The 13697-nt window shown below is 42.7% G+C and overlaps 1 protein-coding gene across 2 annotated transcripts in view; it reads right to left on the bottom strand.

Moving 5' to 3' along the window:
* Trim33 (tripartite motif containing 33) overlaps positions 1 to 12053 on the bottom strand; it is a 74274-nt gene extending 62221 nt beyond the window's left edge. For both annotated transcript variants that reach the window (XM_051199407.1, XM_051199408.1), the window contains exon 1: positions 11382 to 12053. In XM_051199407.1, the coding sequence (XP_051055364.1) occupies positions 11382 to 11910 (529 nt within the window). In that variant the 5' untranslated portion in view covers positions 11911 to 12053. The remainder of the gene's footprint in view (positions 1 to 11381) is intronic.
* Between the last annotated feature and the right edge of the window lie 1644 nt (positions 12054 to 13697).

The raw sequence follows: 13697 nt of genomic DNA, 5'->3' as shown, positions 1-13697 counted from the left end.
TCTTTCTTTCTTCCTTCCTTCCTTTCTTTCTTTCTTTCTTTCTTTCTTTCTTTCTTCCTTCCTTCCTTCCTTCCTTCCTCCCTCCCTTCCTTTCTTTTTCTCTTTTTTGTTTTTGTTTTTCAACAGGGTTTCTCTGTGCAGCCTGGTTGTCCTGACTCTCTTTGTTGACCAGGCTGGTTTGGAACTCAAAGAGATCTGCCTGTCTCTGCCTGCTGGTGCTGAGATTAAAACTGTGTACCATCACTGCCCAGCTTAATAATACCCTTTTTAAGTACAGGTTTTTTGATAAAGTCCAGTTTACCTAATTCTGTCTTTTGCTGCTCACACTTTTAGTGTCCAATATGAAAATCCATTATCAAACCCAAAGTCATGAAGATTTACTACTATTTACTTCAAAGAGTTTTATGATTTTAGCATTTACATTTAGGCTGTTTGCCCATCTGAAGTTCATTTCTGCATATGGTATGTACTTGAAAATCCAATTTTCCCAATATAATTTTCCTGAAGAGACCATTTTTTCCACCACTTGATAACCTAGTAGAAAATAAACTGGATACACTGACAGTCAAAACAAATTTAACACAAGCTATGAGTTAGGGGTCAGGAACCTCACAAAAACAGGAAATGTTAGCAACTTTTTCCTTGTATAGCTCTGGATATTTATTTAATGTTTGAACAAATAAAAAGCTAATATAAATGAAAAGTTTTTAAAAACTGAACATATGGGACAGCAAGGTGGCTCAATGCTACACCTGCCTGATGACCTGAGTTTTATCCCCAGAACCCATATAAAGATGAAAGGTGAGGACCAACACCACTGACCTCCACTCATGTGCTGTGACACACATGCATCACCTCCCTACATCATAAGATGTATTTATTTATATATATATATAATTAAATATTTATATGATTATACAATTATTATTATATTATTATACAATACATTGATTATTATATAATTATTAATATTAAATATTTATCTACATATTGAACATATGCACATATATACATGTATGTATAGTTATATATGTATGTGTGTATGTATGTATATATGCGTATGTATATATGTATATATATGTGTGTATATATATATGTGTATATGTGTGTGTGTGTGTGTGTGTGTGTGTGTGTGTGTGTGTGTGTGTGTATATGAGTGTTCTGTCTGCAAGTATCCTTGTGGGCCAGAAGAGGGCACCAGATCTCATTACAGATGGTTGTGAGCCACCATGTGGTTGCTAGGAATTAAACCCAGGACCTCTTGAAGAGCAACTAGTGTTCTTAATCAATGAGCCATCTCTCTAGCCCCGCAAAAAGTAATTTTAATTATAAAATGCAAGTATAAGTCAGGCCACAAACCAGGCTTATATCTGGAAAAAACATACAGAAGTACTGAAAAAAGGGAAGAAAATCCACTAAGAAAATGTGGATACCTAGGACTGGAGAAAGTGTAGCTCAATGGTAGAGAACCCCCAGTATTGCAAAACAACAAACAAACAAGAGGGTGAGAAGAAAGACGGACAACAAACAAAATGATGCTAAACTACTAGTTCTCAGGAAACTGCAAATCAAAATACCTAGGATCAAGAAAGGATCAGCAGACAAAGAAATGAATGAATGAACGAACGAACGAACGAACAAACGAACGAACGAACAAATATGGAGAGATGGTTCACTGACATGGATAAGTCCTGAGTTTGATTCTTAACACTAGAAAAGTAACATTTACTATACCTCTGAGAAGATCTTTATAAGCAATAAGGTACCATGAAAATGACTTACAGCCAGACAGTGGTGGCACACTCCTTTAATGTGAGTTTAAGGTCAGCCTATTCTACAGAGCAAGTGCCAGGAGAGGCTCCAAAGATACACACAAAAAAAATTTTACTTTGAGACTGATTATTTCCTTGTTTTGTTTTCAGAGGAACTTGCAATAAACCAAGCTACCTTCAAATTCAAAATTCCAATTGCTGGATTATAGACAAGCAATACTGGCTCGGATTTCATGTTATTTTACAAAGTTCTAGACTAATTCAAAGGAAGTATTCAAATAATTCACTGGCTGTCCAAAGCTAATTTTTCCTGCCATCTAGCATACAATATTAAATGAGGGACAAACAAGAGAAAATGTTGGATAGATGTAAGAACACCCTGAGCTGTAAAAAGATAAGGACCAAAATCAATCACATATAATACATATATGAGACCTTTGGTTCTTGGGGGAAAGTTGTTGTCCTGGGAGAATACTTTTATGGTACTCTGAAAGAGGCCCATATAGAAAAGAAGTTGTCTGCCATGAGTGAGCAACTTTGGAGGTAGAGCATCTTCTGGCCTAATCAATTTCAGACCAACTGTAGCCTAGTGATTCTGACTACAGCCTCATTAGAAGCACTGAGCTAAAACTATCAAATTCTTGGGGGTATTTTAGGTAGTTGCTTTTTTGAGACAAGGTCTCATATAGCTCACGCTATGTACTTGGCCATGATGTTGAACACTTGGTCTTGCTGCTAACCAACAAAGCACTGATGATTACAGTCATCAAACCATTACAGATACCTCTATTCTTTTATTTCTTGTGTTTCCTTTTCATTCCCTGCAACCCTACCTCATCACAGTTCTGCCCTCCTTCTCTTCTTCCCCTACTGTCCCCCACCTCACAACACACTCATACTGAGCACTCTATTCAAGCCTCATTTTCCTTCTTCACTAAATAACCACTGTTTTATGCAGGTGACTAGTTGCCTATTCAGTTGGTGTGGTGATTTGAGTGAGAAATGTCCCCCTTAGGTTCTGGTATCTAGCTGGTGATGCTGCTTAGGAAGTCATTGTCAATTGTGTTCTCTTAGTCATACAGATCAGCCTTGAGAATCTGTGGGCACAAGTTAAGAGACAAGGAACAAGGGGTCTATGTTAGAGGCTGGTTACCATACCAAAATACATAGGCTCAGGATAATCTTCAGTTTATATATTCAATCAAACAGAATCCACTGAGAATTCTTGCAAAAACAAAGATAAGCAGTCTGAAGAAAATTAAAAGCATACAACATACATACATACATACATACACATACATATATGAATGAACTACTGGAGCTGTGGTATATAGCTCAGCATTTGTCTAACACACAAACATAACATATAAAGGTCGTAGGATGAATCCCAAATTGGTACCATGTAGTGCATGCTTTTTCATCACTAAGTCACAGACTAAGCATTTTCTACAAAGGCTGCATCTGTGTTCATTCATTCTTGCAGTCCCTTTCACTGTCCCTTGGGTCTAATGGCTAGGGACAGAAGGGTAGTTTGTGGCTCACAGAAGAGACAGAGGTTAGTTTATCCATCACCCTGAGCCTAATCGCTGAACCTGGCACTAGGAAAAATACAGTGATGAAAGTCATAACCATAAAGAAAACAAGATCAGTAGGTCTTTGGTAACTCCAGCTAAAAAGCACTTACTTCATTTTTGCATTCTGTTAGAGACACAATGATGGATACATCTAATTTCAAGATAAGTGCATATATCTGTCATCTCTTATTCTTTCTCACTGTCCCAATGACTGTAAATAATCATTTTATTACTGTCCTTTAGAGGAAAAAAAAAAAAAAAAACAACAGGTCTTATTTTGATCTCAGAACCTTTATATTCTAGTTTGGTTTTTGGGTTTTTGTTTTTTTGGTTTTTCGAAACAGGGTTTCTCTTCTCTGTATTGCTTTGGAGGTTGTCCTGGAACTTGCTCTGTAGACCAGGCTGGCCTCAAACTCACAAATCCGCCTGCCTCTGCCTCCAGAGTGCTGGGACTAAAGATGTGCACCACCAACGCCCGACTTATATTCTAGTACTTAAAAGACTCAAAGCACTTTTGCCTACATTATAGCTATTTGTACATAGAATATTAAAAATTTTTAAATATTTATCAATTCATTAGGAAATGGGGAGATGGTTCAATGGATACAAAGTACTTGCTGAATGAGCATGAGGACTAGAGTTCAGATCCCCAGAACCTGTATGTTAAAAAAAAAAAACAGGGCAGTACAGTGCTGAGCATGGGAGCTTACATCTTTAATCCAAGCACTTGGGAGGCAAGGTCAGAAAGGCACAGGGCTAGGGAGCTAGAGGGCTAGAAGGCAGAGGGCACAGGCAGACAGGTAGATCTCTATGAGTTTAAGGCAGCCTGGTCTACATAGAAATCCAGCCAGGTGGCAGTGGCACATGCTTTTAATCCCAGCACTCAGGAGGCAGAGAGAGGCAGGAGGATCTCAGTGAGTTCAAGGTCAGCCTGGTCTACAGAGTACACTCCAGGACAGTCAAGACTATACAAAGAAACCCTGTCTCAAAAAAACAAGGGGGGGAAAAAAAGCAGTATTATGCCTGACTGCTGACACTCAACACTTGAATGTCAGAAACAGGGGAACCACTAGCTAGATTGGCTGGCAGTGGCAAACTCCAGGTTCACCAAGAGACTCTACCTCAGTAAAGTGGAGTATTCAAGGACAATACCCAACATAAATTTCAGCTTCCATGTACAGGCACCCACATGTGAACATATACTTGCACATACATGTACCTAAACACACCACACACATAACAAAAAATAATTCTATCAGAAATAGTTTTCTTAGATAGATAGACCGGTAGGTAGATAGATAGACAGAGATGGACGCATGTAAACTAGAGCTATAACTCAGTGACATAGCATGTGCCCAATATGGGTTCAATCTCTACCACCAAAATAAATACATACATACATACATACATAATTAGAGTGGCACTTTGCTACATTACTTCCAATCTCTTTAATGTCTGCTAGTAGAAGCTGGCCTGATATAAGCTTCCACACTAACCAGAGTTGTCTAGTCAAAGTTCCACTAGGCTGGCCCTGTACTTGCACCCTTAGACAATCTTCTATCAGGTTCTCAAGTAGCAGGGACTACAGAAATACAACACCAAGCCAAGCTCATTTAATCTGTCTTTAGATTTTTTTCTTTAAAGCACATAAAAACCTCACCTCATATAACTATGTACTTAAGAAAAGTGAAGGTTACATTTCATAGTCTTTTAAAATAATTAAAGGAAAACTGACAGTTCTTTCACATAACAGAAAAACTTCAAAAGTACATTTAACTGTCTATAGTAATGTGGATCCCTAAACCTCATAGGCATACTTTTACTTCTCTCATATTAAAATATAAAAAATGTAGCTGGTTGTGCTTCGAGTCTCTTCCCTAAGCATATTACAGCATTACTCACGGATCAGTTGGACAATATTCATTTACTGAGTTGTATAGCTCTTCCAAATGCTGACATTTTATTATCCAATATAAATACATGCTCACACAACACACTACCAATCTCATCAGAAAAGGATTTAAATACTGAAAAACTGTCAGGCTCATAGCAACAGATACCCTTTTTCTGAAATTCCAACTTTAAAAGCTCAATTTTTATCCTTGGCAAACATATACTGCAACTTGTTTTCCTAGAAGTGACAGGTTCAATTCATTCATTCTTGAGATAATGGCTGCCAAACACCCATGCCTGAAAACATCGCTTGCCAGTCACTTTCAATTAAAAATTATTTTCCATTTTAAAAAAATACAGCTAACTCAACTCAAAACTCTTAAAAAAAAAAAAAAAGTGGCAGTACAGATGCAATGACTTAGGCTGGGCAGGGGGTACAGCTCAGTAGTAAGGCATCTTATGCTATGGGACCAGCAGTTTTACCCATTACTGCTCTTTTCCCATCAATTTTTCAGCACACTAACTAAAGCAAATAATGTAGCAGTGTAGTTACTAAAAAGAGAAATGCTTTTTAACCCTGCAGACCATGAAAGGGTCTCAAAGTTAATAACACTCACATTCTGTGGGCTCCCCCTTAAGAACTACTGTTTAGCCAAAGTGGTAACCTGGCCTAAGATAAGATCCCAATTTCTCAAGAAACTGAACCAGGAGGATCAATTACTTGAGCCTAGAGCCCAGGAGTTCAAGGACAGTCTTGGCAAAGCAGCAAGACCTTATCTGGAATAACAGGGTGAAAATTCTAAGTTGGTAGAATTTTGCCTAACAAGCATGAAGCCCTAAATTCAATCCTCAGCCCCATATAAACCATGAGTAGTAGCACACACCTGTAATCACAGGTATTCAGGAGGTAGAGACAGAAGGATGAGTTCAAAGTCATGCTCAACTATATACTGAGTTCAAGACTCTGTTATACAAGACACTACCTCAAAAAATTAAAATTAATAGTCAGGCAGTGGTAGTGCACACCTTTAATCTCAGTACTTGGGAGGCAGAAGCAGGCAGATCTCTATTGAGTTCAAGGACAGCCTGGGCTACAGAGAGTGTTCCAGGACAGGCTACAAAGCTACAGAGAAACCATCTCAAAAAAACAAAATAAATAAAACTAAGAAAAAAAATTCAAGTGAGTTTGAAGAGATGAGTTCAGCTATTATGAGTATGTACTCTTCTTCCGCAGGACCAAAGTACAATTCTTCACACTCACATCAAGTGGCTCACAACTGCCTATAACTCCATCTCTAGGGGATCAAAAGCCTCATCGTTGTACTATCACAAATTAATCTGGTGGCACATGGCTTTAATCCCAAATCACTTGGGAGGCAGAGATGAGTTCCCGGCCAGCCTGGTCTATACATCAAGTACTAATACAGCCAGATCTACACAAAGAAACCCTATCCTGGAGGTGGGGGGAATTATCTGAAACTTTATTCTGACACATCAATAAAGTGTGTATATCTATTGCTACAATATAGATTTAAGTGTGCACACTACTGAAAGCTTTTCTGACACAATCTGACAGGGCACCAAACATTTTTTTAAACCACAAAAGTACTTTTAAAAGCTCACTATTGAGATTCAACAAGTATGAACTAGTTTGATTTTCCAATAACCTAACAATAAATTAAACTTGTTCCTCAAAATACTTAAACCCTGCACTTGCAGAGGACCCAGGCTAAATTCCCAGCATGCACTTAGCAGCTCATAACTCCCTATAATTTCATTTCCAGGGAACTCAACGCCCCCTTCCACCTCCATGGGCACTGCATGCACAGGGTGTGTACATACACATCCAGACAAAACACTCAAAAGACGACAATTCAAATTTTAAAATCCAAGTTCTTCAAAGTATGACACATATTACCTGCACCAGAATCACAGGAGGAGCGTGTAAAAAGTGTATGTACAAAGCTCAATATGGTGGTACAAGCCTATAATCCTAGTCCTTGGGAGATCAGTTGTTAAAGATCATCCTCAGTTACACAGCAAGTCTAAGGCCAGCCTGAGCTACATGAGATCCTTTTCAAAAAACAACAATAAAAGTGCAAATACCAGAGATGGAAGTATAATCAGTAGTAGAGAGCCTGCCTCAAGTGATAAAGGCCCTGAATTCAACCTCCCCCCCTTCAAAATAAAGAAGGCACAGTTAAATTAAAAAATAGTAAAAATAAATAAATAAAACAATCTAAGGAATGGAATGAAACAGAGAGGAATGAAGAGATGGCTTAGCTATTAGAGGACTGGCTGCTCTTCAAGAGGACCTGTGTTCAATTTCCAGCACCCACATGGTTGGTGGCTCACAGTCAGTTTTAGGGGATCTGATGCCCGCTTCAGACCAAAGGCACCAGGCACACACATGCAGATAAACATGCAGGCAAAATACACCACAAATAATTATTTTAAAAGGTGCAGTTACGTGAGGTCAATCTCAAATCAAACAATCTCCGGAAAAAAAAAACAAAAAACAAAAACAAAAAAAAAACCCAAAAAACCAAAAACCAACATTCAATAAGATCTACAGATGATTCATATCTTAAAAGATGTATGCGCCTGTGTCCACGCTAGAGCTACAGGCAACGTTACAGGCAACTGTAAGCCCCCAATGAGTTCCCATGGTGCTAGGAACCCAACTTTGGTCATTTCTAAGAGTAATAGGTACTCTTGCAGGGCATTAGTGGCACACGCCTTTAATCCCTGGGAGGCAGAGGCAAATGGATCTCTGTTCATTCCAGGCCAGCCTGATGTACAGAGTAAGTTCCAGGTCAGGCTCCAAAGCAATACAGAGAAACCTTGTCTGGAAAAAAAACACAAAAAAAAAAAAAAAAAAAAAAAAAAAAAGAGTAGCTGGTGCTCTTAACCGAAGTCATCTCTACAGTTTCTCAACCTGTGGGTGTCAACCCCTTTACTAAACTTCTATCTAAAGAAATATTTACATTACAGATTCATAACAGTATTTTATGAAGTTGCAACAAAATTTTATGGGTAAACAAAACATGAGGAACTGTATATATTAAAGAGTTGAAGCATTAGGAAGATTATTTTTTTTTTATTTTTGTTTTTCTTGAGACAAGGTTTCTCTGTATAGCCCTAGCTGTCCAGGAACTCACTCTGTAGACAGACCAGGCTGGCTCAGACCCACTCAGAGATCTGTCTGCCTCTGCCTCCCAAGTGCTGGGATTAGAGGTGTGTGCTATCACTGCCTGGCTTTAGATGATTCTTATTTGCTCAAGAGTCATTTACTAAACACTCATTCTGCAAATATGAAATAGAGATGAGCAAGTAAAAAATTAGATTTAAACTGTGTTATGAAATGAAAAAGGTACATATAAAAGTTACTATTGACAAAATATTTCCTAGACTGCCTAAAAATGGCTGATTCAATACTTTGTTTCAGATATTCCTCAGAAAGCAAAATTACTTAGAAAACAATATTACTTAGAAGTGACTGTGTTTATTAATTTCCACTTATTTTAGTTCAAAACAAAAGGCAGGAGAATTGAGGAAATTTACAGATTATTCTCTGTCCACGAATTTTAGAGAGCCAACTTTGTAATTTCAGTCCCTCAGCTAATCAGTCAGATACATTTGCATCTTTGGTTCCCTCTAAATGTCTCCCCTAACACAGGCTTTCACAAGAACACTGACTCTCATGTGTCTTGTTATGCACTTAAGGGCCACAAGCAGTTATCCTCTTTACATCTATTATCACTTAGTATCTCCATCAACCAACACTCAAATTCTAATTTACTTCATATTGTTGTATTTGTGAACTCACTATGTAAACCAGACTCACCCTGAATACAACAGCAATCCTCATGCCTCAGTTTAAGTGATGTGATTATAGGCATATGCCACCATACCCAGCTCAGAACTTTATTCTTGACCAAGCAATTGGTGGTGTATGTCTTTAATCCCAGCACTCAGGAGGCAAAGGAAAACTCCCTAAACTCAAGGCCATCCTGATCTACAGAAAGAGTTCCAGGATTACACACAAAAACCCTGTCTCAAAGAAGGAAGAAATAATTCATCTCTCCAATTTCTTAGTAGAAAATGACCCTAGGGAAAAACCTAAATTCAGCATTTCGCACAAAGTCAATACCCACCCTAATACCAAATGTGCCCATGCAACATCTGGTATCAGTTTTTACTACCCATTCCAAAGAATTTCTTGACTAGATCATTGTCAAGATTCTAACTGGTCTCCCTGCCTGCAGCCTTGCCTCTCCTTGTCCCTCCAAGTGCCCTAAGTCATCTTTCTGGATCACAAATCTGAACTGGTTTTTTTTTTTTTTTCCTTTTGATATAAAAATTCTTCAGAAGTTAGACTAGCTCAGTTGACCAAGCACTTGCCTACCATGCATGAAACCCAGGATTCCATCACCAGCTGCTTCAGAATATTTGTTTAACTATGCAAAAATGTATTGCTGTTTTACCTTGCCTGTCTAAGGCACCTGATTGGGTCTAATAAAAAGCTGAAGGGCCAGTAGTAGTAAGTGAGGAGGTACAGGCAGGTCTTCCTGACAGGGAAAGTTGGGGGGGGGGGGGTAGGGTGAAGAGAACCAGAGGAGACAGACACAGAGGCAGCAGGCAAGTAAGACATACAGAATGAAAGAAAGGTAAAAAACATGAGGCAAAACGTAGATGACCAGAAACAGGTTAAATTAAGGTATATAGTGGGACAAGGCTAAGTGAAAAGCCAAGCACTAGTAATTAAAGAGTCTCTGTGTCTTTATTTGGGCTGGTTGGCACCCCAAAGAAAATTCCAACTACAACCAGTACTATATAAATATAGGAATAGTGGTTCATGGCCATACTCCCTGATGTCAGGAGGCAGAAGCAGGAAGCTTAGAAGTTCAAGGTCATCCTAGACACTATGTAGAGTTTGAAGCCAGCTTAGGATAAAAGAGACCCTTCAGGAAAGTCCGTCCTCTAGTCTACAGGATAAATCTCAATCGACCCTTTGGTGTATGTAATTCACAATTCCTTCAAGACAGTTCCAAAATCAATTCAAAAAGCTTTGAAATTTTATGCTCCATTTAATTGTAGGATGAATCTACTCCATTAATGTATTAATTTCTATATAGAAACATTGTTTCATAATGAGTGTGTTAACCTATACCCTACTAGAGTACTACAGGAGATCTTTCTAGGAAAATGGAAAATTCCAAAACTGCATCTCAAATCCATTAACACATCTAAACCTAACAGTTTCAGAGTCTGTTAATACAACCTAACTTCCACCAATCACCTTACATATCCTTTAGTTAAAGGGTTGTAGAAATGTTCTGTGCTGAGAATATCAACCCAGCAAAGCGATCGATCACTCATCGTGAAACATGCTCCAGAACTTCCTTACCGGGAAGCTTCCCAGACCTTCACCTCTACTGTTGCAGACTACATAGATTTCCCCTATTAAGACTGAATGATGAATGAAATCCTGGATAGTTTATTCAGTCCTAACACAGTGCCCTGGATACCTGGGCCTATTAGTGCCTAACAAATGAAATAACATAAGCCCAACTCCTAACTCTTCCCTTCCAAGTTCGTTTCTTCATCCTCAAATCCAAGGATTTCTCCTAACCATGCAGGCCCCTCACAACTAGTATCGCTTACCGAGCTCCTCACCCCAATGTCATAGTAGGGCCTTCTTTTAGCTCAAGGCCTCCAATGTCTTATTATCATTTTATCTGTAGTTCTTTCTCCTAACCGAGAACAAGCCAATCCCCCTCTCCAAAGCAATCCATCCCAACCCCTATCTGACCACTCATTCGTCGAACTCTTCGGAACCAGGCCCTTCTACCCAAAAAGCACTTCTCACGGCGGGTTGTGCAGACCCCTTTTCTGCCCGTTAGTCCACCCTCTGCAGAAGAGCCTCAGACCTCCCTCGCAGCATCCCCTCCCCCAGCCCCTCGCTGCCGGCACCCCTCCCTTCTGCCTCCCCGTATCTCCGGCGGTGCAGCTTCTCTGGTAACCGTCCCCGGGGCCGCGGCTTTCGCCTCTGAAACCTCTCAGCACCGTACGGTCCGAGGAGCCTCGGGACCCCCACCCGCGTCTCCAGCGCCTCACCGGGGTGCGGCCCGCAGCTCACCTTGCTGGACGTCGCCGTTGCTGCCCCCGGGGATGGGCACGCTGAGCTGGCGCTCGGGCTCCGGCAGACAGCGCAGGCAGAAGGAGTGCAGGCAGGGGAGCAGCTTGGGCTCCGCCTCACGCCGGCTCTGCAGGCTCTGCTGACACACCGCGCAGGTGTCCAGGAGCGAGGCTGGTGGTCCGAGAGGCGGCCCCGACGAGGGACCCGGAGCCGGAGCCGACGCTGCAGCTGGGGCCGGCGTCGATGCCGCGCCCCCGGGAACCGCGGAGCCCACTGAAGCCGCGGGGACCGAGGCGGCAGGAGCCGAGCCCGAGGAGGCCGCGGTCACCCCCCCGTCGTCGGGCCCAGTCGCCGCACCGCCCTCCGCGCCAGCCCTGCCGCCTTCCTCCTCCTCCTCCTCCACCAGCACCGCGGCGAGAGGCGGCTCCGCCTCCTGCGCCGCGGGCCCGGCGGCCCCAGCGGTTACCGGCGCGCTGCCGCTGCCCCCGCCGCCGCTCTCTGCCTCACCGCCGCCTTTGTTTTCCGCCATGTTTTCCTCTTTGAACCCGCCGGACCGCCCCGCGCCGCCCGCCGCTCGCGCCGCCGCCGCCGCCCCCAGCCTCAGCCGCAGCCACAGCGAGAGCGGCCGCCGAGAGCGAGCGAGGTAGCGAGCAGGCGAACACACGAGAGCGCGCGCGCACGCGGCGCCCCCACCCTCGCGTCGGGAGGCGGGAGGGGCGGGCGCGCGCACGCACGCGCCGACGTCCTCCGGAGGGAGGCGGGAACTCGGGTCGTGCGCGCACGCGGAACGGTCTGCGAAGCCACTCCGCGCCTCGGGGCGCTGTGTTGCGACAGAGCTGGCCTTCGGGAGCTCGGAAGGAGCTTTTAAAGCCTGAAGTTGGTGGAGCTGGGTCCCTATGGCGGGGAATTGGCTGCTAACGCCGGAGGGGCGGTGACGCGGGGAGAAGGGAGGGAAAGCGTGCTAGCATAGAGGTCTCCCCGCGTTCGTCCCCGTGCGAGCGTCTCCGCGGCGACGCTGTCCCCAGCGACGGGCGCGCCTCCGCGGAAGCTTCACCTGTCGCGCGCTGGGACGCGGCGGCCTTCCAGCTAGGAGGTGCGGACCACCTGGTCTCTGCTAGGTGTTCATGGACCGCGCTCTCTGGAGGGCTGTGACTCCAGAGAGCAGCCGAGCAGAACCCACACTCCCACACACACCCTAAATAGGCTTCCTCCGGTGAGAAAGAAGTCTCCTAATAGCTATTTTTAGCTTCTTAAGGTGATTCTCCTACGTTGCTACATACCTGGAAGCCAATCAAATGCGTTTTCTAAACAGAGATGCCAGGGCCACACCCCAGAACAGAATCAGGAAGTTGGAGAGCTTGTGAACGTTGAAAATTCCCTGTGGCTGATGTGCCAGTTTAGGAGACCAGGTCTCTAACCAATATTATATCCTGAGACTCTCAGTGTCTCCGGATGAGCTAGCTGACTGTCCTCACCGTCTCAGACATAGATTTCTGAAAGGGTTTTGCTTTGTTTGAAATTGGGCTTCTGGCTGGGATCAGACCACTTTCCCAGTGCTGCCAGCCCAGGTGTAACATGATAGTGGCCACCTTTAATCACCTGCAGACAGAGTTCAAGGCCAGCTTAGGCTTCATAGGGAGACCTTGTCTCCAAAAAGAAACGAGGGAGGGGGAATGTATGTAAGTTCAGCAGCTGTTTTAATGTTAGGCTCAGAAATCCATCCTGAACAATAGATACTATTGCAGGAAATGTATTTGTCTGAGTCCTTAAATATACAGAAAAATGTCTTTAATTAATCCCTTCAAAATCTCTGCTGACCTCTTATGCGTTAGATACACTGGGGTTTCTGCAAAGACTAGAACAAAGAAGCTCTCTGCTTTCAAGAAGTTGACAAGTTTAATGGATGAACATAGATAATATGTCAGAATGACAAGTGCTATCGAGTAAAAAGAAGGAAAGTGTAAAGGATCGGTGTTGATTGAGTAAAGGCTCTGTTGATAAGGTACAAAGCCTGGCTTGCACAAGAGTATTCCAGATAGAGGAACAGGTGGCAAATACAAAGGGCCTGAGGCAAAAAGAGATTCCTGGTTTAGTAGAGGATCAGCCTGGAGTCTGTGTGACTAGAATGGTTTAACAGGGAGCTGAGAAGAACTTTAGATAAGACTATTGTGGTGATATGAATAAGAATAGCCCCCATAGGCTCATTTATTTGAATGGTTGGTCATCAGGGAGCGGAACTACTTATAAGGATTAAAAGGGATAGCCTTGTTGGAGGAAGTATGTTACTTAGGCCTGCAAGGAATACTTCCAGAGTTT

The sequence above is a fragment of the Phodopus roborovskii genome, unplaced genomic scaffold (genome assembly GCF_943737965.1).
Source record: "Phodopus roborovskii unplaced genomic scaffold, PHOROB, whole genome shotgun sequence".
NCBI classification, from domain to species: domain Eukaryota; kingdom Metazoa; phylum Chordata; class Mammalia; order Rodentia; family Cricetidae; genus Phodopus; species Phodopus roborovskii.
Note: the sequence above shows the minus strand (reverse complement) of the source record. Positions and strands in the feature narration are given on the sequence as shown.